General features: G+C 41.0%; 1 protein-coding gene across 1 annotated transcript in view; it reads right to left on the bottom strand.

Moving 5' to 3' along the window:
- LOC136875393 (uncharacterized) overlaps window positions 1-9,168 on the bottom strand; it is a 46,875-nt gene extending 37,707 nt beyond the window's left edge. The window contains exon 1 of the mRNA XM_067148944.2: window positions 9,008-9,168. Coding sequence (XP_067005045.2) covers window positions 9,008-9,106 — 99 coding nt within the window. The 5' untranslated portion in view covers window positions 9,107-9,168. The remainder of the gene's footprint in view (window positions 1-9,007) is intronic.
- Between the last annotated feature and the right edge of the window lie 17,277 nt (window positions 9,169-26,445).

Raw genomic sequence — 26,445 nt, 5'->3', positions numbered from 1 at the left:
ATATTCATGAAATTATCATCCTCGAAATTATTATTATTATTATTATTATTATCATTCAACGGTTCCTGGCACTGTCACGTTTGATTAATATCATCATTATTATGCGGGATGCAAACACCAATGGTTATTACTGTTATTATTATTATATCCCTCTCGTGGTTATTATTATTATTAATGAATAGGTGACTCCAGATCTTATTATTATGATTATTCACGTCACTTAAGAGGTTATTATTATTAATGAATCGGTCACTTCCGCCAAAATATATATATTAAGATATCGGTCGCAATTACAAACATTTCACTGATCAACCAACGACATCATTACAGTTATTATTATGACAATTATTATTAATCTGATCGCGATGATTTAACATCGTCCTTACATTATTATTATTATTATTATTATTATCGGTTGCATATTATCATTTAGATTCCCGTTTAACATCTTTATCAACGCTCAATTAATTAAGGCGGTCCAATCCTTTATCTGCAATATTTATTATTATTATTATTATTATCACGACATCATGATTGTCCTCGCTCGTCATTACAATGAATACAATATACGACCATTTCTGTGGAATCTGAACTCTCATTATCCTTAGATCCGTTGTATCTCAACGAATAGCTGTGCAGTCTATTTATTTCGTACATGCTGTCACGGGTTCGAATTCTACCCGCTGCGTAACTCAGTATTTCTCTGTGACACTGCCCGTACATTTTACACTCATTTCAATATCCTAAGTGTCTCTCGTACGGAATTTATTTTCCTTTCTATCTCAATATTCCTTGATTCATTTATTTCTCACAGAATTATCAACTGACTTATTTATTCATTTCTGACATCGTACGACCTTTTATTATCTGACTGCAGATTCTTTCACATTTTCTATCTCATTTTGATCTACGCTTTAGTTCATTCTCCACAAATAATCGTAACATCTTGAAATTATATTTACCAAATTTTGACAATCATGGTCTCGTAACATTAGCCCTACGTTTTCCGGCTAATAAATCGCAACTTCAAAACGCGACATTTATACGTAAAAAAAAATATTGGACCGTAATTTAAACCACACGTTCATTAACATGTACGGATTATTAGCACCGATTTACATTTCAATATTATTAATTGACCAAATTAAATTACCACGCACTTTAATTCCGAATTAAAACGACATCCCGTCATTAGATGATTCCCAATAAACTCAACACTTGATCACATGAATTATTATTATCTCCGAATCATATTAAAAAAATATCTTCTTTAAAAAAATAGTTATATTATTTATTTATTATTATTATTAATATAAAAAAATAATAATTTCGCCTGTAATACGGTAGTCCACTCGTAATATGTTTAACGCATAACCCCTTTCACAAAGTCGATTTATTCTGGCACTAATCACTCCAGATATGATTTACGTGGAAATCATTATATTAATCGCATCTCACAAATTTAACAACTTCACTTTGAAAATATGACCATATTAATTACAACAAAACACACTTGGTATGGCGAAGCTGGATTTTCCTTCCATGTCATTAAATGGCTCGTTAAAATGACAAAACATAAAAGCACATCTCGGGTCTTATTTAACTAGCATAACCAAAATCAAATGTAAAGAAAATTATTGACTACAAAGAAAAGATGAATGCATGCATGACTTAACGTACTACACTATATATACAAATTTACAGCTCCAACAAACTGAATACATAAAAGACCCGATTATTTACATTATTATGATTTACTACTGTCCGTGCTACAAATTTAAGATGGGGTCGTTAAGCGACCCATCTTGTTACAGAAGGTAACCAAGTATAATCAAATTATTCCCATTTTTCCCATCACGATAACATTTCCCAAATATTATTTACAGTTTAGTACTCATCTTAGTTATCGGTATTCCATTACAGCTTTGCAGACGAGAGGCTCCATCCGGCCCCTCTCTGCGTTTTACTCCTCCATTCTTGATGGCGTAGTTTCACAAAAGATTTCCTGGCACACTACCATTTTACACTCATATCTTGATTACCACAAACCTTCACCATTTACAACGTTAACACTGTATACTTTAACTTGGATACAACAAATTTCTATCCTAGACCCAAGAATTTAATATATTTACACTATTTAATCTTCGTCCAACTACCGCACAATGGACCTGGACACGTATGACGAGGTGTCAACTATTACGCCCGTCGCGATACGCCCGATTTATACGGCATTCTTGACGTGTTCATAATATCGGTTCGATATAGCAAAGTACAGGCTACTACTTCCTTAAAGTACTGTTCGTCACACAGTCTATTATGCACGTACTTATGGTGATAAAATTTATACTACTCTCTTGCAGTGTAATTACTTTACATCACTGATATTCACAAATGACAAACACTGTCCTACGTTAACTATTTCTAATTCCTGTTGCTTGAGCGCGATCACATTTTACAAACACTGGCGGATGCTCGCGCCATTAAATGACTGTACGACCGTAGAATTCTAAGTTAGCGGCGACCAACAGTTCAGCTCCCGATATTCAATTCAAGTGTACGGCGACCGACAATTCAGCTCCAACGATTCAAGACAAGTGTGCTGCGAGGATCCCTTGCCCCGTATATATGGATGAAGCCTTTTTCCCGCGGATTCATTGACGTCATACCCTTGAGGGAGGGGGTGGATTTTTAATATCGGTACTTGCACTCCGAATTGGAAGTTAAAATTTACATCAAATTAATCCACTCCGCTAGCATATCTGCTGGATTAAATATGAACTCCTGGTGATCACAGATTTAGGAGATATGGGTGGATTTAGCTCCTCACATTTCGCGCCTTCGTAAGCGTCTCTGACAACGTGGTCTTCGTCCAGCCAATGACATTCAAGCTGTCTGGTTTCCAAGAAATCCAGCCTTCAATTTAATTAATTTGCCAATAAGTATTGATTATTCTTCCATGCGTGACATCTAATAAATTCATTACATTCATCCGTGTACTCATATTAATTTATTACTGATTACTTTTGTAGTTACGAAAATATCTCATCCATCATTCCTTAAGATGGTATTCCTGAGTCTCCCATCAAATTTTTACTATTGGCCGGCAAGCGGTCACGTGATTTAAATCTCCACCTGCTCGAACTTAGGCTAGCGAACGTACACTCAGCCGCTGTAATTTTCCATGAGGTCACGGAATTTCCGTCCTGCCAAAAATATCCCAAGGTATTACTCATGTGGTGAGTTTCCTTTGTATGACTCTCCCCCTTCCTCTTTCTGACCAAGACTTATTTGTGGACTCTGTATTTCCTTGTCCGCCAACTAATGATATTCCCTGCTGTGAAGTAGCTAAAAGTTGTCGTGTTGAGCTAATCCGTCAGGCTCCAGTCTGTCGTCCTTCCTTCGCTCTGATTTCGACATTACCTAAACGAAATATTTTCAACTACACTTCTGCATTTCAATAAATGTACCATTTATTATATCATCGATCAAATCATGACTGACTATGGGCCTAAGTCACTCGGGTTCAATATATCGACGTTATTTGATCTGTTTGGCGAAAATACGGACTTCGAACGACTTGTTTCAATTAACTGCATATTATTTCATGTGTCCTCACACTGAAACATTTTGGTCATTATTCCCGTGTGCTTGTGCTTATAAAATTGATTAATGTAATTGGTTTTACGTTCCACTTCAATTATACGGTTTACAGAGACGTCGAAATGCCGAAAAGTTTATTCTGCCGGTAAATCTATCGACACAAGACTGGCACTGGTCTGAGATAGGATCGAACTCGTCATCTTGAGCTCGGAAAGCCAGCGTTCAATAATCTGAATTCCTGAGCCCAGTGTTTATAGAATTATTTTGGTAAACTGTGTTATTAAGAGGACTGCAAAAAGAAGGAAATCTTCCTCAGAATAGCCGTGTCAGCACAAGGATGGCATCCTCGATCTCGAACCAGGCTTGTTTTCCAGTCATGTCGTGGAGCGTTCAAGCGTAGAGCCTTGCCCTATTAGTACTACAGAAAATATTCAGTGGTGTACTGGTAAGTGTGATTAGCTGCCACCCCCGGAGACCCGGGTTCGATTCCCGGCTCTGCCACAAAATTTGAAAAGTGGTACGAGGGCTGGAACGGGGTCCACTCAGCCTCGGGAGGTCAACTGAGTAGAGGTGGGTTCGATTCCCACCTCAGCCATCCTGGAAGTGGTTTTCCGTGGTTTCCCACTTCTCCTCCAGGCAAATGCCGGGGTGGTACCTAACTTAAGGCCAAGGCCGATTCCCTCCCTCTTCCTTGTCTGTCCCATCCAATCTTCCAATCCCCCCGCAAGGCCCCTGTTCAGCATAGCAGGTGAGGCCGCCTGGGCGAAGCACTGGTCATCCTCCCCAGTTGTATCCCCCGACCCAGAGTCTGAAGCTCCAGGACACTGCCCTTGAGGCGTTAGAGGTGGGATCCCTCGCTGAGTCCGAGAGGAAAACCGACCCTGGAGGGTAAACATATTAAGAAAGAAAGAAGAAAATATTTAGAGCTGTAATTTCGTCCCAGTTGTCATTAAAAATGTAAAAATAGCTTGCTGTAACGTAAACGAACTACTGAGTTCCATTCAGGTTAACTCAAGCCTGACAATGTGGTAAGTAGGCCTACGCATAGACTGGGGTTGCTACTGCCAGACATTTCTGAAAATAATTTCCGCTCCAATTTCAACTTATTTCATAGACCACTGTCGTATCTTATTCACATCTGTGTGTAAATCACATTTATTCTCAATTTCATTAGGCCTCAGTTTCATCATAACGGGCGAAACCATGTGGGTTACCATACCCCTGATTTAAGTCCTATATCAAAATGTAAAACAAAACACGCCCGTAGCACATGTAGGTCATTACGGCCTTGGCCCGTCAAGGCGACTGGTTCCCAGCCAGATGGCCTGCAGATTGTCACTTGGTCAGCGTCACGACTTCCACAATCGTATAACTTAGCATCCGTAGCCGAGTCCGTTGCTCTTCCATTAGTCAGCTCATCATCTGGTCTCACGAGGCAGAATGAATCCCACTCTATCCCTCAGTTTAGGATTAAAGTCTCTGGACTGGTCAGAAATCGAACCCGAGGCCGCAGAGTCTCTAGGCACGCTACCTCTACACCATGTCCCATATAAGATAGTAAGATCCAAGACACCGACCGTAAGTTGGTAGAGGATTCATCCCTTGCGAGATGATGTTGATTATATGAGAGTAAAAGAAATTTAAAAAACAGAACGGCAAGAAGAATTATTTCAACTTGCTAAACAAGTAGAATTTCTATTCTCCCGGAATATTTTGCAACTAATTTATGATGCCCAGTAATTCTAAGGTTTTGTTTGTTCGGTAGCAAGTATCGACCTGAAATTTGTCACATACAAAGCGTATCAAACGATGCAGATTCTTTCAGTTTTCAGTAGAATTGGAATATACTGTATATTCTGAAGTTACAATGGTTTTATGTGTGAAGCACATTATATAATCTCGGCATGTTCCATGCACTGACTGAAACTAAAGGTTGAGCATTTTGAATAACAATGTTTGTTACACACATATCAAAAATCGAATAACAGCATTCAAATTTGGAGTGGTTCATACGACTCAAGATTGATGAGCTGAACTTAAAATTAGTCTCATAAAACAACTCTGTTTTCAATAGGATGTCGAGTATGTCTCTATTATTAGTCAATGAGTTGAGAAGATGAGTGTGAAAGAGGTTTTGAAGGATCGTTATTGTTCACAAACAAGATGAAAATTTGTTTTCTATTGAAATGTCTGTTTCTGGACAAAATATAATTGAATATGCTGCTGAGAACAGAAAAACATCTCGCTAAAATTTGCACTGCACAAAAGCTCATATCTCCTACTCGTGGTGGGAATAAACTGAAATTTAGTCACGTCTTTAGATGTTCCCAACTACATTGTACGAATGGATAGGGGGATGGGGATTGGACAACGCCAATAACATGTCCCTCTTAAGAACAGTTGAAAGGTACGAATGCCTCGATTCAAATTGTATGTAAAGGTTGGCCTGTATGGATTTTAGTATTTACATGTCTTGACTGATCGTGCGGGCCAAGGTAGGCAAGATGAATTTTTACGTGAGGCAACTTGAAGAAAACGCAGTATTCATGCATGATAATGCTAGAGCACAGCACATGATGTCAAAACCGTCCGAGGTTCCTGCAAGATCACCACGTGCAACGAATGGAGTGGCCATCCAGAAGTCCAGATTTGAATACAATCGAACAAGTCTGGGACCACCTGGAGCAGCACATCCGAGCAAGATATCCACCACCCCAAACACTAGTCCTTGAAGACGCCTTTTACTAAAACTGGGAAAGTTTACATCAACCGAACGTGCAGCACCTTGTCAGAAGCAGAAGGCGTTGTAAAGTTGTTATTCGTGAGATGAGTGGCAATACTCCTTATTAAGATGCTTAATTACCACGTAGCCTTTTTGATGAATGACCAGGGACCACTTCGTTTACGGTTCCTTGTGCAATGGAGTCGTGTACCGAGTGTTCATAGAACGTTTTTCACTTCAGTTAATTTTTTGCAAAGAAGAATATTTGTTTTCAGTGCGTGTCTTTTTAAATTTCAATATGTATGCGTATCATGAAGGTATGAACACATTAAAAAGTAACCAAATTTCTTTTTGAGTCACGTAGTATAAAGTACAGTTTGTCTGATCACACGAAAAAGAAAATCTACTGGGGTTAGACGGTAGTGGTGATTGCTGTTTAAAGAAGCACAACAATGTGAATATAGTACCTTGTTTGTGTGAGAATGCTTACTTCTAAACCCCATAGTCAATCAATCAATCAATCAATCAATACTGATCTGAATTTAGGGCAGTCGCCCAGGTGGCAGATTCCCTATCTGTTGCTTTCCTAGCCTTTTCCTAAATGATTTCAAAGAAATTGGAAATTTATTGAACATCTCCCTTGGTAAGTTATTCCAATCCCTAACTCCCCTTACTATAAATGAATATTTGCCCCAGTTTGTCCTCTTGAATTCCAACTTCATCTTCATATTGTGATCTTTCCTACTTTTATAAACGCCATTCAAACTTATTCGTCTACTAATGTCATTCCACGCCATCTCTCCGCTGACAGCTCGGAACATACCACTTAGTCGAGCAGCTCTTCTTCTTTCTCTCAGTTCTTCCCAACCCAAACATTGCAACATTTTTGTAACGCTACTCTTTTGTCGGAAATCACCCAGAACAAATCGAGCTGCTTTTCTTTGGATTTTTTCCAGTTCTTGAATCAGGTAATCCTGGTGAGGGTCCCATACACTGGAACCATACTCTAGTTGGGGTCTTACCAGAGACTTATATGCACTCTCCTTTACATCCTTACTACAACCCCTAAACACCCTCATAACCATGTGCAGAGATCTGTACCCTTTATTTACAATCTCATTTATGTGATTACCCCAATGAAGATCTTTCCTTATATTAACACCTAGATACTTACAATGATCCCCAAAAGGAACTTTCACTCCATCAACGCAGTAATTAAAAGTGAGAGGACTTTTCCTATTTGTGAAACTCACAACCTGACTTTTAACCCCGTTTATCAACATACCATTGCCTGCTGTCCATCTCACAACATTTTCGAGGTCACGTTGCAGTTGCTCACAATCTTGTAACTTATTTATCACTCTATAGAGAATAACATCGTCCGCATAAAGCCTTACCTCCGATTCCAGTCCTTTACTCATATCATTTATATATATATAAGAAAACATAAAGGTCCGATAATACTGCCTTGAGGAATTCCCCTCTTAATTATTACAGGGTCAGATAAAGCTTTGCCTACTCTAATTCTCTGAGATCTATTTCCTAGAAATATAGCAACCCATTCAGTCACTCTTTTGTCTAGTCCAATTGCACTCATTTTTGCCAGTAGTCTCCCATGATCCACCCTATCAAATGCTTTAGACAGGTCAATCGCGATACAGTCCATTTGACCTCCAGAATCCAAGATATCTGCTATATCTTGCTGGAATCCTACAAGTTGAGCTTTAGTGGAATAACCCTTCCTAAAACCGTCAATCCAAGAATCAATCAAATTCCAGGATAGATATACTTATTTATCATATAAAGGATATTCGGAATACTGACTCAGACTGACAAAGAACATTGGAGAACTCGGACTGGAATCCCAAAGAACACCCACTATCTTCAACTCTCGTCTGTTCAGGAATAATTGCTTTAACTCATGAATGAATAATTAAAATAAAGGGTAAACATATTTCTTGAGCTTATGCCAGGTATTTCTAGGTTCGCTGGAGCTACCCTCGATCATTTGGGGTTTTGGCTCGTGGTTTAAGTCCAGATGACATTCCTGACGCCAATTGATTTTGTAAATTCCAACCTGGATCTACAGGATTCGAATCTCGATCAGCTGATAAGCTGCTGCGTTAATCACGTTCTAGGAAAACAACGGGTATGAGGAAGAAATACAGCCTCTGTGTTCTCTGTCCATAACCTGAGTCTTATTAGAGATTAAGTACCGGGCGAGTTGGCAGTGCTGCTAAGGACGCGCAGCTGTGAGCTTGCATTCGGGAGATAGTGGGTTCGAACCTCATTATTGGTGGCCCTGAAGATAGTTTTCCGTGGTTTCCCATTTTCACACCAGTCAAATGCTGGGGCTGTACCTTAATTAAGACCACAGCCGCTTCCTTCCCACTCCTATCCCTTTCCTATTCCATCATCGCCATAAGACCTATCTGTGTCGGTGCGACGTAAAGCAAATTTTAAAACACTGGAGATTAATTAAATAGAGACAACGAAGTCGATAAAACATAACTGGACCTTATTGTGTAACTTCAGCCCTGCATCTGTTAAGTTTCTAAATGCTTGTCTCCTTGCATTAAGCTATAGAATTGTTTCAAAAATGCTCGAAGAATATTATCAAATAAACTAAAATACATTAAAATGAATCTTCTTACTAAATACATATTGCATATATAGACATACTCCATATCCTCCACAAAACTGCTCGTTGTCGTTAAAATCTCTAGGAGTTGAGAACCCAAAGCGCCACATAGATCCTCTGTTGGGCGGCTCGATCAGCATGCCATGCCCATGGACAACTGCAACGAACGCCGCTAGTGCCAAGAAAATCACCGTTGATCCCATGTTCAATAACACTGTCAATGAGTCTTAGCTCTGCCGACTTATATCTGAGAACCTCAGATGACCCTCGTTCTCTTATCACCTGTGATACACTCAAACAACACCACTTGCAAGCTAACGATTGATAGACCCACTTGAAAAACAATTCGCGTGAGTTGCGAAAGTTTTTCTGCTTATTTTAGAAAGTTATGTTCTTAGATCTGTTATAATAATAACAACACAACACAAAGCACGTGAAGCTAGTTGAATGAACATGACCGTAAACTTTAAATGATATAATAATAATAATAATAATAATAATAATAATAATAATAATAATAATAATAATAATAATAATAATAATAATAATAATAATAATAATAATAATAATACTCATTTCTAGCGATTTAAAGCTAAGAGGTATAGAACTAAACGAGACCACAGAACTAGTTACAAATAGATGATTTTGGCGGCGGTTGGTAGATTCACAGAAGCTTGCGGACTGAACGCTGAAAGGCATAACAGTCTGTAATGAAGTATGTATGTATGTATGTATGTATGTATGTATGTATGTATGTATGTATGTATGTATGTATGTATGTATGTATGTATGTATTGTTTTAATAATAATAATAATAATAATAATAATAATAATAATAATAATAATAATAATAATAATAATAATAATAATCGTATGACCTCAGCTACGGAGTTGCAGACTTTAGAAGCGGTGAAACTAGGCGGTCTTGCCTCCCAATCTCAACATTACGATAGTATGTTTGTCTAGCAACAGAAGTGGAATTCCACTGGTCAGCCAGGTGATACATTTATCACAAGACAATTACCTTGTGTGAAAGGACTGCCAATATAATTAGTTTCGAAGTATAGATAACAAATAGAAAACATGTCAACTTCTCACGCAAAGGAACACGTGGAATAATTGCAAACGAATATGAAGTGACTCCGGTATGAGAAATGTTACTCGTAGTAACGCCATTCCTTGTGATGAGTGGTATGAGAGGAACCACCCATAGGGTCGTTCGGTCTGTGCCTTTCAGGGAGCTTGGCAGACTGATATATGATAGCACCTTCTGGCTAAGGACAGAAAGCAACGTGAAAACATCACTTCTCATTTCGTCAGTACGCCTGTTCAATGACGCTTAGGCTGTCTATTAGAGTTGATGGTCGAACTGTTGGCGATCAAACCATCCCTCGGGCTGAAAACTCAACAGCCTTTTTTGTTGAACGCACAGAGGTAAACATTATAGGTATTGAAGGTAGTGTCGATCTGAATGAGGCGTAACTGTAGATAACGTTATATTTCCTTTTACTTTTGATAACAGAACTATTGCAATTCCAGACATGTCTAAGAGAGCTGAGCAATAGTGACGTAGGTACGGTTGTAGGTATTAAACAGTTCGTAAATTCATTAAAATAGCTATAGTAAGCACCAAACCTCAATTTATCTGGTATCTGACTACTTAAATATGTCATATTGCGATCTGATATCTTATTGTTACGTAAAAGTCAGAAAATATAAGTTTTAAGAGGACTAGGACTTATCTCACGAATCGGTAAACATATATGAGTCCAAGGTAACGCGAATTACAAGGTAATCAAGCAGACGAAAAACAAATGATCTTAGAAATATTTATACCGGGCGAGTTGGCCGTGGGGTTAGGGGTGCGCAGCTGTGATCTCGCATCCGGGAGATAGTGGGTTCGAACCCCACTGTCGGCAGCCCTGAAGAGGGTTTTCTGTGGTTTTCCATTTTCACACCAGGCAAATGCTGGGGCTGTACCTTAATTAAGGCCACGGCCGCTTCCTTCCCATTCCCAGCCCTTTGTTTTCCCATCGTCGCCATAAGACCTATCTGTGTCGGTGCGACGTAAAGCAAATAGCAAACAAATTTATTTATTTATTTATTTATTTATTTATTTATTTATTTATTTATTTCAATTTACCACACATGAACTTTTCAATAAAATACCGTATGTATCATAGCAGTAGACGCAATTGTAGTGCCTGGTAAGTGTAGCTTGCTAAGTACAGTAGATATATTACGAGAATGCTATACACATTTCTACTACCTTTCAAGAACGAAATCAACATCCTGTCGAATGGAGATGTATTAACCTTTCTTTCTTTCTTCCTTTCTTTCTTTTTCTTTCTTAATCCGTTTACCCTCTATGATTGGTCTATCCCTCGGACTCAGCAAGGGATCTCACCTTTACTGCCTCATGGGCAGTGTCCTGGAGCGTGAGACTTTGGGTCGGGGTGATACAACTGGGAAGAGGACCAGTACATCACACAGGTGTCCTCATCTGCTATTGGAAGGGATAGACAAGGAAGAGGGAAGGAAGCAGCCGCAGCCTTAAGTTAGGTACCATCCTGGCATTTGCATGGAGGAGAAGTGGGAAATCACAGAAAACTACTTCGAGGATGGCTGAAGAGGGAATCGAACCCCTCTCTACTCAGTTGATCTCCCGAGGCTGAGTGGACCCCGTTCCAGCCCTCGTACCATTTTTTCAAATTTCGTAGCAGAGCCGGGAATTGAATCCGGCCCTCCGGGGGTGGTAGCTAATCACACTAACCACTACATCACAGAGGCGGACCTCTTTTTTTTTACAATTTATTTTACGTCTCACCGACACAGGTCTTATGGAAGTAAGTGGGAAGGAAGCGGCCGTGGCCCCAATTAAGGTACAACTCCAGCATTTGGCTGGTTTGAAAATGGGAAACCACGGACAACCATCTTCAGGGCTGCCGACAGTGGGGTTCGAACCCACTATCTCCCGGATGCAAGCTCACAACTGCGCAAGATAGGAACTTGAAAGGGAATAATACATAATGGGATAAATACAATGTCAGAGTCAGAAGAGGGAGCAACCAGTTTTTTCTCAGCCGCGACGAGCGCGTTTCTGCCTCCCAGTCTCATTCGGAGCGCGGGCTTCAACTGAGATCGTTGAGGCGAGAGCCTATTCTTTGGAGACGGCATTATGAGAAAAATATGAAGACTGACCTTGTCTCCTCTTTCTGTTGCTCCCTCTTCTCACTCTGACCTATTGTACGTTTTATTTTATTACACCCGGGCTGAGTGGCTCAGACGGTTGAGGAGCTGGCCTTATTACCCCAACTTGGCAGGTTCGATACTCAAGCCTCGTGTCGGTAGATTTACTGGCACGTAAAAGAACTCCTGCGGGACAAAGTTCCGGCACCTCGGCGTCTTCGAAAACCGTAAAAGCAGTTAGTGGCCCGTAAAACTATTATTATTATTATTATTATTATTATTATTATTATTGTACCGGGCGGTACACCTCTACACCGTTTATTTAAAAGTTGCGCCAGTTGAAACTCCTCTTCTGGAGGAAGGTTGAACTTTATCTATTCTATTAATTCTCTACTTTCTCAGAAGATGTCACCACGTGGAAAATTTTGAGTTTTTGAACTGTGTCACTTTTGATGTGTTTTTGTTTCGCTTGAAGTAAGAAGTGTGAACTTTCTCTTCTAGAGGACACTACTGAAGATCAACAATAGTGCGACCTAGTGCGGAGTCAAAGAACTATTTTGTTGGAGAAATTTTTATTTCAAGAGTTTGTTCTCTGTTAAATTTCCTTCTGTCATTGTTTAAGTTGGCTGTATACCCCTCTTTTTCCCCTTAGTTTGGATCTAGCCAATCCCGAATTTCTTTAATTAAATTTCCACCAATAATGTGTTTCTTTTTCCTCTATGTAGGGGTTTCTTTTCCCGAACCAATAAAGATTTTGTGGGAGGGTGTTTTCTTTCCCCTAACGCCTAGAATCTTCCGCGAGAGGATATAAACTGCTGATTTTGGGGTCTCCGGGCCACTTCTGTTCCATCTTTCAGTGTATTAAGTACATAGCAGGAGGCGGGAAGCGCCTCTTTCTTCTTCAGCCGTTCAACACCAGGTAATGGCCTATTAATAACTTCTTTTCTTGCTAGGTCGGCAGTTTAACACTCGCGGCGGGTTCGAAGCATTTCCATCATGTAACCTTTTCCTAAAATGTAATCACTCTTTTCATCTTTTTCTTGTAAAGCTACATATTGGGATAGAGAGTGCTAACCCTCTCGAGCTCCCACTCACATTTGTTTTGAGGTGAACTTATTTTCTCAAACTATTCTTCGTTTATGTAATGTAAAGTGTTCTTCTCTAAGTCACCTCTGTAGTATGGGATTAGCCCTTGCGTTAGTGGCCCAGAGCCAGATTAGGTTTTAAAAACAAGGTGTATTAGGAGTGCAAGTTCGCCTCCTCTCAAATTGTTATTTTAGAGGTCATGTAATCAACCTTCTTTTCATGTAATAGACCTCCGTAGTTTGGGTATTTTACCCCTGTAAATACGTCCTTAGAGGACAGCTTGAAGGTAGAGTTTGGTGCGGCCTTGTGATAGGCTTACAATTTTGAGAGCGGATCGCTCTTTGAAATTTGTTTCTGTATGCCTCGTGCAGGCTTTATGTGTAATGTTTGGAGCCAGTGCTCCTGGGCATGAATGGGGTTTTCTGCCCCTTGGCTAAAATTTTTTTTGGAGTAAGGCGGGGCTGATTGCCCAAGAGTTATGAAGTAAGGGCACTGAGCCCGAACCCAGTAATATTGTACCTACATTTTTGCTACTCTGTACCTGTTATGATTGTTATCTCTTGTTTTTGAAAAGAAAATATAACCTAGTTAAATTTTAAATTAATTTTACCTTGCACGTTAATTTCGTAGCTTGAAACCCATTCACACCCGCACCTTCTTTCACCTCTACCTACCACGGATATATCCGTAACAATTATTATTATTATTATTATTACATTTTCCTATATTTCTATAACTTACATTATTACGTGTTTAAAATACGATTGCACTCAGCGATGTTTGGAACTACTCCTTGTTTACGCCCTGTACTCTGCCACCCGGCTCTGTTGCCAGGTATGGAAACGCGCAAAATCTATTACTGCTCAGTTACAGTAGTCAGTGTCCGGCTCCATGGCTAAATGGTTAGCATGCTGGCCTTTGGTCACAGGGGACTCCGATTCGATTCTCGGCAGGGCGGGGAGTTTAACCATCATGGTTAATTTCGCTGGCACGGGGGCTGGATGTGTTAATATGTGTTGTCTTCACCATCGTGTCATCCTCATCACGACGTGCAGGTCGCCTATGGATGTCAAATCGAAAGACCTGCACCCAGCGAGCCGAACCTGTCCTCGGACACTCCTGGCACTAAAAGCCGTACGCCATTTCATTTTACTGTAGTCAGTCGGTCAATCCTGGATGACACAGTGGTTCTTTTCATTCTGACTGAACGTTCAACTCATATCCCACCTTGAATTCGCTCTATTCGTTTTGCATCTGTAATACTCCTAAACTCTTGTATAAAATCCATCTTGTCCTGTCTGTAATACGAGCCTTATATAGTACATTTGATCTACCAACGCGCTCGCTACTCGCCCCAGTGTTTTATCCACTGCAAAACACTAGCACCACCTCACCCAAGTGCAATTCATTGTATTTTGAATAATGCTGTTATTTAAGTTTACTGCGTTCTTCTCTCGATTCAGTAGACATGAGAGGGAATCCTGCAGCCAACCTTTGATTCTTGTGTACAAATTAATTGCCTTTGGTTGTGGTACCATACACAACCATTAACCCGACTCAAGGGAGATAGGGCCACCTTCCCTATTCTCCACTTGAGTAACTCCTGCCTGGCGCATCAACGTTGCGGGGGTGGGCAACTTCTACTCCAGTAGGCCGGTGTAAAAGGATGGCTAAGTTCAGGTGGCGACCCAGTCCCACAGGGTATAACGTGGAACCCATGCCCAGAGTTGCGGGTGAAGACCTTAACGGCGGATCCAGCAGAGAAGGAGACCTTCGGAATGGTGGAAAAGGCGGATGAGGCAACCCATCCTCATTGGGGTTAATTAGTCGAGGACGTAAGAAGGGCTAGACGGGACTCCTTAGTCGTGGTGAAGACAACCTGTCTAGGAATAGGATACTCCAAAATCAATATCCCCAGCCAGTGGATAGGGTTGAGCGTGGGGTTAACGGCCTTACCTTGTAAAAAAAGCATTGTTCAAAAGACTTCTACGAGAAACCGGACGGAAATCAAAGACGACAAAAGCTTAGGAAATGGACACGAGTAAGGAAAGCGGATATAAACATGGCGACATGAAATGAAAGAACAATATTGAGACCAGGAAAATGTAAGAAATTGTAAATAAAACAAAAAGATTTGGATACGACTTAGTAGCGGTTCAGGAAATAAGATGGAAAGGGCAAGGATGTATTGAAAAGAAAGATTATAACCTGTATTACATTGGGCAGAAAGAAAGAACAGGACAGTTCTGTACGGGATTTATAGTACATGGGAAATTGAAGAGGAGTGTAATAGGATTTGAACCGAACTCAGATAGAATATGTAAGCTTCGGATTAAGGGGAAGTTTAGGAATATACCGGTAACTGTTATATCAGCACATGCACCAATTGAAGATGCGGATGAGGAAAGGAAGGCACAATTTTATGATGAGTTAGTACAAACCGTTGAAGACGGACCAAGATATGACATGATTATTATTTTAGGAGATTTTAATGCCAAAGTGGAAAAGGAAGAGTGTATGAGACCAATAGCCGGGAAATATGCACTACATGAAGAATCAAATGAGAATGGTTTTCACTTGGGACAGTTTGCAACAACGAGTGGGCTTATAATTAAAAGCACCTGCTTTGATCATAAGAAAATACATAAAGGAACGTGGAAGATGCCAAGAAGCACAGTGGTAAATCAAATAGATCGTGTACTAGTGACGACGAGGCATGCAGCATCCATTATTGACGTAAGGACATGCAGAGGGCCAAACTGTGATTCTGATCATTATTTAGTAAAAGCAATAGTGAGACAAAAATTGGCAACAGGACAGAGGAAACAGCCTACGGAAAGAAGGAATGGAATTTGGAAAAACTACAATAACCAGGAGGAAAACAAGAATTCCAGTCAAAAATGAATAATACTTTACATACGATTGGACAAGTATCTGGAATAGAGGAAAGGTGGGCAAAAGTTCAAAGGTGCATACAAAATGCGGCACAAGAAACAGTGGGAACAGCTAAAGAGAAAAGAAATATTTGGTTTGATATGGAGTGTGAGGAGGCGATTGGAAAGAAGAATGCAGCAAGAGCAAAAATGTTACAGAGAGATACAAGGTCAAATAGGGAGAATTATGAGAAATGCAGACGTGAAGCTAATACCTTCTGTAAGAAGAAAAGAGAGATGATTAAGAAGAAACTAGAAAGTATAGAGACACAAAGGTTACAGAAGAGAACAAAGGAATTCTATAATGAAAATTATTTCAGGAAGGGGTATAAGCCAATATTGAATGGCTGTAAGAATAAAGAAGATAAGTTATTACAGAATGAAGAGGAAATAAGTGAAAGACGGACCTAATACTTCCGAGAGCACCTTAACAAGGAAAGAGAAGATGGGGAATAAAGTGAAAGGCATATGGAGCAGAGTGGGCCAGAACAATGGATAAATGCCCCCACACTGAAAGATGTAGAAAATGCTATTGCAAAATTAAATAACCATAAAGCAGGAGGAGAAGACGGAATAGCAAATGAACTGATTAAAAATAGTAGCAAAGAAATGCTACGAGAGATATGTGAACTGATTATATTAATATTTGGGAGGAAGAACGGATACCTGATGAGTGGAATACAGGGATAATTTTCCCAATATATAAGAAGGGAAATAAATACGAATGCACTAATTATAAGAGAACTACATTACTGAATATCATCTATAAAGTATTTTCAAATATCCTATTACAATATTTGACTTCATATGCTGAAGAAAGATTGGATAAAGTATAGTGTGGCTTCAGACGAAGTAGGAGCACAGTAGATCAAATATTCGTGGTACGTCAAACAATGGAAAAATGCTATGAACATAATATAAATCTACATATTGTACCATTATATCTGACTGCGAGAATGGATATTTAACGCCGTAAAAATTTTGCAGTAGGACGCCGCTTGTGAGGGCGTGATGCTATATAGAGAGCGGGAAGCGAGAAGGTGATTTCCCGAGGCAAGGCGTGGTCATGTGTGACGAAGAAAGAATATGTGAGGAAGAGAGAAAGAGAGATGGGATTTTGTCTGGGGGAGAGACCTACCATCTTAACAGAGATTTTTAGCGGGAGCAGACAGGCCCACCACATTACGGAAATTGGGTCGTAATTCCCGTAATTGAAGGTTTCTCAGGTAAATAAAAAGATGGAAATGATTGCTAGAATTTTACGAAGCTGTAGATACCTCTAGGTTTATTAACATATGATTAGATCAATAAATATGTACCAAGCAGAACCACCGTGGGAAGCTCTGTAGTGGCCACATTCCAGACTCAAGTTGTTTCTCGGGACTTTCCCTGGCGTCCTTTGGTGTGTTGCCTCATATAAAACCTGAGTGATATGGGGGGAGATCATCCAGTTGACTATCATATTGCTGCCGGCACGCGTCGCACGTCTGCCTAGATTGCGCCAGAAACCCTTTGTTCAGAACAAAGACAGTGTGTCAGTGTGTAATTATTACAGTGCGATAACTTTGATCCAGTGGATAGGAGACTTACGGAGTTACAGGTGGTGGATTTGTAAGTGGCGCGATGTTCAGATACCTATCAATGAGATCGCGTGTGCTTAATGGTATCAGTAACAATAGAAAGCCGTACTTGTAGACTCGGATAAATAGCGGTAGGGGCGAAGCTCCCGAGGTGCCGAGGAAGTGTGGACAATAGGCTAAGGAGGTCTATATTTATCCTCTGATAGACTGTTGAATCCAAGTTAAGCGGGCATAAAAACACAATAACCGAGTGGATAGTCTATAGAGCAGAAAATAGTTTATGGCACAGTGCACAAGTTAGCGAGTATGCAGTTATACGAGAATGGAGGACGAGGAGTGTGTATTGCAAAGTGTTAGCGCTGTGTGCTAGTTCAACCTAAATAAATGTCCAGAATGTGGCGTTGTGTTTAAAGTGAATATTTCATTGTAGTAAGAAGTCGAGATATTCCGAGGGGAGTGAGGTACAAGGACTTCAGAACGTGGCTTCGAAGACGCTACCTTGAACGAGGCATCCCTCAAGAAGAAGACAGCACCATGGGCCAGCGGGGCAGGAAGACCGGACTCCAAGAAACGACCCTGGCTGAGACCTCTACCATGATGGGCTAAATCATGCTAGCCTACCCGGAGGGAGAGAGGAGAGATCAAATGAGATAAGTGGACCATGAATTATTAGACATATGGTAGAGTTAAGGTGTCACGCAGAGATAGTAGAATTAAACGTGTAAATGTTAATATAGGATTTGATTGTGGCCCATCAGGTTGCGTATTAAGATTGTTTTGATATAACTAAGGGTAAGAGTAGTTAGATTTGTTTTGTTTTTTGTATCTTTGTGTAAAGCAGACAACGAGGTAATATTTGTTATCGCGGCGAGAGGTAGTGTGCCTAGTGGTACATATTTGTTTGAGTACGATAGACCGGATATTTTCCTTTGGGTCGGTCGTGAAATACATTTTACTTGTAGGATCAGGATCACTATGTGTAATTCCCATTATATTCCAGGGGAAGGGCAGACATACCTGCGTAATGTAAGGTATGCATGCTGATGGTATTTATTTAGTTAAGTGGCTCTATTTACGTGCCTTAGACGGGCGTAAACTATAGCGGAGGCGCAGGTTTTAACGCTATTCGACTCTGTGCTACTCTGTCAAACGTTGGGTTTGAACCTCTGGCCCCCAGGTTACTGTTGACACGCCGCATATTGACGGTGATGGTTTGAGGTGATAATATGGTAGAACATGTTATGTGATTTAACTGCGACCCGTGTGGGTGATTAAATGAAGTCTGGTGCGTATGTGAGATGTGTTTTTCCTCACTTATTTTGTGGCCATTTGCTGCTATGTGTAGAAGCTTGAAAGTCCCTTTGTGAAAGAATGTAGGGTAAGACGTCTAGCGGCAGTTTGTTTACAAGTTTTGTTTTGATGTGGGAGAGGGCTCCAGACCCGACTGCAGGTCAATGTTCGCCTGCTCCGTATTGGGGTGAGCTCGGCCATTTTTAAATCGCTCTGGAGGTCGGTCATTCTCCTTTGGCAGGGAGTCTTTTGCAAACACAGTGCGTCATTTATTTTTATCCATTTTACCTCGTATTCCTTTCTTGTTTGATTCGCATTCTTAGGGTTGTGTATTCTACTAATGTGATCTTGGCACTATGCTACTGTTATGATTGCCCTGTTGACACAAGGTTCTGCCTGGTGGACGTGGGTTCACGTCCGTGTAAATAGGAAATTGAGGGCGCTAGAATAGATATCTGAGTTTATTTTATGACTTATTGTGCTGCTAATTTTTGTGTATATAAATATCCCGGTATGGAAGGAAACTTTCATAATAGCGATAATCTCTGCGGGTATCCTTGATTCTACCATTATATCATTTTATGTCGGAGGCATAGGGATGTGGTCTCCATGTGGGGACACATCCGTTCTTTCCTGGTTCACAGATCGACAAACTTCAGCATTACGTCATCATCCAGATTGTATTTTCTTTGTTTTCCTTTTAATTTGTAGATGTGAGCCTTTGGCGCACTTATTTTGGCACTACAGGTGCAATCCTTGTAATTAACTTGTGTTGTGAATACAAACTTATGCTCAAAATTCTGATCCCAGAGAAAGTGTTCCTCATTTCGTAGTTTAATGTAGTATATGAGTTCCCCATGATCCTCTCGTCATAAGAACCCAATTATCGACCATTTCTGCCGACTGCAGCTGAGCTGGTGCCCGTATGCAAGAACAGAAGAGCAGGTAGGTATCATCCTGCAGTATTAATGTGCCCCGTAGGGTACAATATGTTGTTTGTAGATTTTAGACAAGCATTTGACAGTATATACAAGGATAAGCTATATGAATATATGGAGACAATAGGAATACCACAGAAACTGATTAGGATGTTCAGAATCACTTTAAGAGAAGTAAGGGCAAAGGTGATGGTGGATGGAAGAATTGGAAATGAGTTTGCTCTTAATACAGGAGTCAGACAAGGTGATGCACTCTCAGCTACTTTGTTTAATCTGGCAATTAACCAAGTCCTTGAAAAAATAATGGATGCCGGAAATATTGTATATGAATCTAAACAAATTTGTGCGTTTGCAGATGATGTAGTCTTAATGGCCAGGAATGATAGATATTTGAAGGAAATGTTTCTTGAAATGGAAGAAGCAGGAAAACGGATGGGATTGGAGGTGAATGACAGTAAATCCAAGTATATGCATGTGACCCTTATAGAGGGCAGAAGAAGTCAAGATAATCTGACAATAAATGGGCATAATTTTGAAAATGTACGAAGTTTTGAGTATTTGGGAACCATGTTGACAAACAATAATAGAATTAAGTGAGGAGATACATCGTGGAATAATAGCTGGAAACAGGGTCTATTATGCAAATATTACATTATTTAACTCTTGTCTATTGTCTAAACCTACAAAATTCAAAATATATAAGACCCTTATTAGACCTGTAGTGACATATGGCTCAGAAGCCTGGAACCTTTTAGTTGATGACGCAAATAAATTAAGAATATTCGAAAGAAAGATTATTGGACGAATATATGGCCCAATTAAAGACCAGAATGGTTGGAGGATAAGTACGAATGCTGAAATACAGAACATATTAGACCAGGAGGATATAGGTACATTTATTAAGGCACAGAGACTGCGATGGCTTGGCCATGTGGAAAGAATGGAGGAAGATCGAATGCCAAGAAAAGTAGTTAAATCCCGAGTAGATAAAGGACGGCGACAAGGAAGGCTCCGTAATAGATGGAGCGATGAAGTTGAAGCCGACTTGAGAGGGTAATGAACATCCGCCCATGGAGACCAGCCGCTCAGGATCGAAGTAGATGGCGGACTATCACAGAAGAGGCCAAGGCTCACACAAGGCTGTAGCGCCGGATGAATAAGTAAGTAAGTAAGTACAAATTGATTTTTTTGGAACAACTGAAATAAACAAATGAGAGAAAGTAGGATACAAAGTGTCTATTGGGATAGTTTTGTTAATTCTTAATAGATTTTATTCTATTAATCATATGACGTTATCCACAATGACAAAGCTTTCAATTTTAGAAGAACAATAAGTATTATAGAGCATGTATAACTAAATTTAAACTTAGAACAATTTAGATGAGACGGCGATACAGAAATTACATTTAAAACTGCAACAAATCCATTAAATTTCACTTGTAAACTCTAATACATCTGGATTTTCCATTAGCTATCCAAATGGTTCCTAAGGATAGGTAGGCTGCTTACAAATCCTTCCGCAACGTACAAACACACCTGATGTCTCAGACCGAACATCCTATATAAATTGCCGGGCTGAGTGGCTCAGACGGTTAAGGCGCTGGCCTTCTAACCCCAACTTGGCAGGTTCGATCCTGGCTCAGTCCGGTGGTATTTGAAGGTGCTCAAATACGACAGCCTCGTGTCGATAGATTTACTGGCACGTAAAAGAACTCCTGCGGGACTAAATTCCGGCACCTCGGCGTCTCCGAAGACCGTAAAAGTAGTCAGCGGGACGTAAAGCAAATAACATTAACATTATCCTATATAAATTGATAAATCTAAAGGTGACTGTGCCTGTAGCACTAATCATTAAACGCACCTCTTTAACAGATGTTAAGTTATACTTTTCTCGGTGTAAATTTAAACTCAAAGGGTCCCTCTCAAGTAATCCCAACTAAACTAAATTATCTCTAGGTGTATATTGAAACGCCAGCTACTTGGTTTAGAGGTAGCGTGCCTACCTCTCATGCGGAGGCCGTTTTCCTATTTCCGGCCAGTCCAGAGAGGACTGAGGGCTAGAACTGGGTTCACTCATTCTGTTGAGACCAACCGAGGAGCTGTATCATATGAAAGGCAGCGGACCTGGTCAAAATGCAAAGCGTTACAGCTGAAGATATCGTCATCCTGACCATTTGGAACTTCCGTATCTGAGGCCTTCTAGTTGAGCAGCAGTCATCTTGGCAGGCCCAGACGATTATGAGCTGCTGTGCCACTGCATAATGTTTGTTTTCAATATACAAACCAGTAACACGAACAGGCAAAACCAAACCAAGAGGCCTTCACCAGTAACGCCAGTATTTTATAATCTGATTACTGATTACGTTCATTTCTTTTTTCTCAACAAGCTGAAGAAAGCCTAGTGTTAAAATATAGAATGACACGCCTAAATAGCTGTTACTCGCAATAATCAGGTTTGCTGATGCCACAATTATACAGGGTGGTCGGAAACAATGTGAACCTGGTATACGAGCGTTCGAGAGTTTGCCCCCACTGATAAATAATTTGAAAAAAATATTCGATATCTCGCGCCGTTGTCACTTTTCCAGCTGCTGAATTTATCCAATCCGATCACTTTACGGGCGAATTCAAGTGGGCTTTGCGAGGCGGTGTTACTAAATCTGCACATGGCGCAAGACCGACTTGTAATGGAAATGTATTAGTTGTAATATGGTACAGTTACCAACTCCAGTTATATAAGCTCACCGGACAAAAAATTAGTCACTAGTGTGTACGCACAGATGGATCGCTAAGCCTGTACAGACGACGCAAACCGCACGCACACTGCCTCTACGTGAGCACAAGGCAATAGCGATGTTGAGAAAAGTGCTTATAATGTAACGTTAACACAATTTAACACAAATGCTCCAATTTATTTACATAAAACAAGTTTACAATTCACTGCACTGACCAAGAGATACATTGTACGCCATGATCTACACCACAACCAAAGATTACACAAACAAGATAAACAGTGTTGTGTCACTTGTAATGTTCATAGATATGCCAGTAAGATATGACACGGCAGTCCATGGAATAAATGTGGTTCCGTAACATCCTCCCACCTTGCAATTATTATTTTCAATTGCAAAATACTCCGTACCACAACTGAAACAAAAACACATAACACAATAAATAAATGAACACAAAAGCAAGGTCACATCAAGAGTATTCACAAATCAAGTCTTGATGGCACTTTAATTCTCCGCCCCCCTTTTGACAATTTGAATTCTTCATGTGGAGGCTTTGTCTCAGGCGAAGTGATAGTCACAGTTTCAGGCTGCTTCCACTCCTCTGGAGTTGTGTGCACCTCCAATGGGTAGAGACGCTGGAGTGGTCTGATCAGCTCTCCCTCAGATGTCTTCAGTTTGGCTACTCTTGCTACTTCATCCTTCCCTGGATACACTTCCACGACGACCGCGAGGGGCCAGTTGATACGTTTTGTGGAATCTGCTCCTATCAATACCACATCTCCCACCTTGATGCTGTTGGTCTTCCTCTGGCCGTGGTGAACTAGGAGCGCCAAGTGTTCATTCCTGAATCTTTGTCGTAGGTCCTCACGTAGTTTCTGGAGGTACCTACATCGTTTAACATAGTCAACCTTGTCAACTGCATCCAAATCTGGAGTCTCATTTGTAGCAATACCCTGCAGAAATGTTGCTGGTGTCAAAGGCTTTAGTTCAGACGAATGGTCCGCAATGTATGTAAGTGGTCTAGAGTTGATCGTCGCCTCGCAATCACACAACACAGTATATAACTCTTCATAGTACACAGAGGCTCGTCCCAAGATTCGACGCAGTAGTTCTTTCACAGTTCTGATTAGTCTCTCCCACCATCCTCCCCACCAGGCTGCTGTAGGTGGGATAAATTTCCAAGTAATCTTTCTCACAGCCGAGTGGGTGACAATTTCATCCCAATCCAACGCTTTCAGGGCATTATTAAGTCCTATGAAATTGGTCCCGTTGTCTGAGTACAGCACAGAAATTCTTCCACGCCGGGCAATGAATCTTCTTAACGCCAGAATGAAAGCATCAGTTGTCAAAGACTGCACCAGCTCCAGATGTATCGCACGATACACCGCACAAGTAAATAATACAACCCACGCCTTTTCTCCAGACTTTAGGTACAGCGGTCCAGCATAATCCACTCCCGAGACCTCGAAAGCTGCTGTTGAGCCCACTCTATCCTTGGGCAAAGGAGCAAAAGCTGGTGCTGTAGGACTAGCCTTGTACCTTTTACATTTGACACATCTTGCAATAACTCTTTTTGCCACTTTCCTAACTCCAAGAATCCAGAATCTTTCCCTGAGTCTAGCTAACAGCGTCAGTAGCCCTGCATGCTGTGACCGATGATGTTCGTCCCAAACCAATCTGGTCACGATGGCATGGTTTGACGGCAACAAGACGGGTTTCGTGAATGCTTCACTTTCTTCCCCAAAGGTAAGTTTTGTTTCAACCCTCAGAACTCCCATTTCGTCCTTGAATACCCTGACTTTCTTCTCAAGTTCCTGCTCGTGATCTCGAAAGCATTCCTGCTGCACAACTCTCAACAAGGTGTTCTCGGCTTGTTGCATTTCTTCACCAGTGAGTTCACCTCTTCTTGCTTGTTTTGCCTTAGTAAGGTTGCGGAAGAATCTGATGATCCAACCAATCATTCTGACTATCTTGACATAACTTGAGAAATACAAGAGACGCGAGCAAAAGTCAGGTGAACTACACGCCACACTCGATATAACTGTCTTCCGTTTCTCAATATTGACTTCGTCTTCAGGTGCGGCAATTTCATAAAAAGGCCACTGCTCTGGATTATCCTTTAGCCACCGTGGTCCTTCCCACCATTTGCTCTCAAAGAGTGCCTTTGGACTGCATCCCCTTGATGGAAGATCTGCTGCGTTCAGAGTCCCCGGTAGGTGGCGCCAATCCTCAGTATTGGTGTACTGTCGTATTTCATGACAACGGTTACCCACGAATGTACTCCAGTTGTCCGCCCGCTTTATCCAAGTCAAGGCTACTGACGAGTCGCTCCAAAAGAATGTTCTGCACCGTTGTAGTCCCAATGCCTCTTTCACTTGGGTAGAAATTCTGGTACCAATGACTGCTGCCAACAGTTCCAAACGTGGTATAGTGACATGTTTGACAGGAGCAATCCTCGCCTTAGCCTGGACCAACTGGACCGATACCTCTGCGCCTCTCCTTGCCCTTAAGAATACACAAGCTGCATAAGCAAGTTTGCTCGCATCACAAAATACATGAAGACTGATATCTTCCGCTCCCCAGTCCACTTGTACCATTCTCCTTGGAAGGCGACATCTAGCTAACCATTGCATCTGCTCCACCCAGTTCTTGAATTTACTTGTAATGCTATCCGGAAGCTCTTCATCCCATCGAAATTTGTGTTTCCATGTTTCTTGCAGCATCAGCTTTGGTAGTAAGGTAGACGGACATGTGAAGCCAATTGGGTCGAAAACACGCTGAGCCACAGACAACAGATTCCTCTTGGTAACTCGACAAGTGGTCATCGCAATGGTTTTGACATCACAGAGAAGCTCATCTGTAGTGACATCCCATAAGAGACCCAGGACTGGAACAACTCCATCTTGCATAGCAGCTCTGTCTTCTTGATGAACGGGGCTGCTGATCCATCCGCGAAGATCAAATTGTGCTGTAGACATCAGTGCAGTAGCTTCCCTCACAAATTTCTGCAACTGTTCTTCATTGGCTACACTGGTAACACAGTTGTCCACGTAGAAAGAGTCTCTGAATCGCTCTGCAGTACTATTCAGTTCCTCAGGCGCATGTCTCAAGTGATGTGATATAGTCGCACCCAGTAGAAATGGACTAGACGACACTCCAAAGACAACTCTGCAGTGCCTGAGGATTGCCACCTCTTTGTTACGACAGTCCTTCCACCAAAGAAATCTTAAAAAATCCTTGTCACCTTGGGCTAGCTTGATTTGTAAAAATGCCTTTCTGATATCAGCTGTCACTCCAATAGCATGTTTTCTGAATTGTATCAACAGCTTGGGTATTAATTCCACCAAATTGGGCCCTTTTTCCAGACAGCTGTTAAGTGAGTTGCCTCTTTTATCTTGGGCTGAGGCATCGAACACAGGCCTAATTTTGGTGGTCATACTAGATTCCTTTATTACTGGCTGGTGAGGGAGGTAGTGACCATCATTCTTGCTGGCAGAGGGTATCATTTCCACTATGCCCTCCCGCAGCCATTCACGAAAGATTTCATCATACTCTTCCAACTTGCCAATGGTTTCTAGTCTTTTGCTTACACTCAACAATCTCTTCTCCGCTAGATCGTAGTTGTCCCTCAGCTGCGGGTGCCCCTCTTTCCAGGGAAGGCAAACCTCGTATCTTCCTTCTTGGTCAACTTTCACTGTCTTCTCGAAGAATTCAAGTGTCTCTGCTTCTAG

The sequence above is a fragment of the Anabrus simplex genome, chromosome 1, assembly GCF_040414725.1.
Source record: "Anabrus simplex isolate iqAnaSimp1 chromosome 1, ASM4041472v1, whole genome shotgun sequence".
In the NCBI taxonomy this organism is placed as follows: Eukaryota; Metazoa; Arthropoda; class Insecta; order Orthoptera; family Tettigoniidae; genus Anabrus; species Anabrus simplex.
Note: the sequence above shows the minus strand (reverse complement) of the source record. Positions and strands in the feature narration are given on the sequence as shown.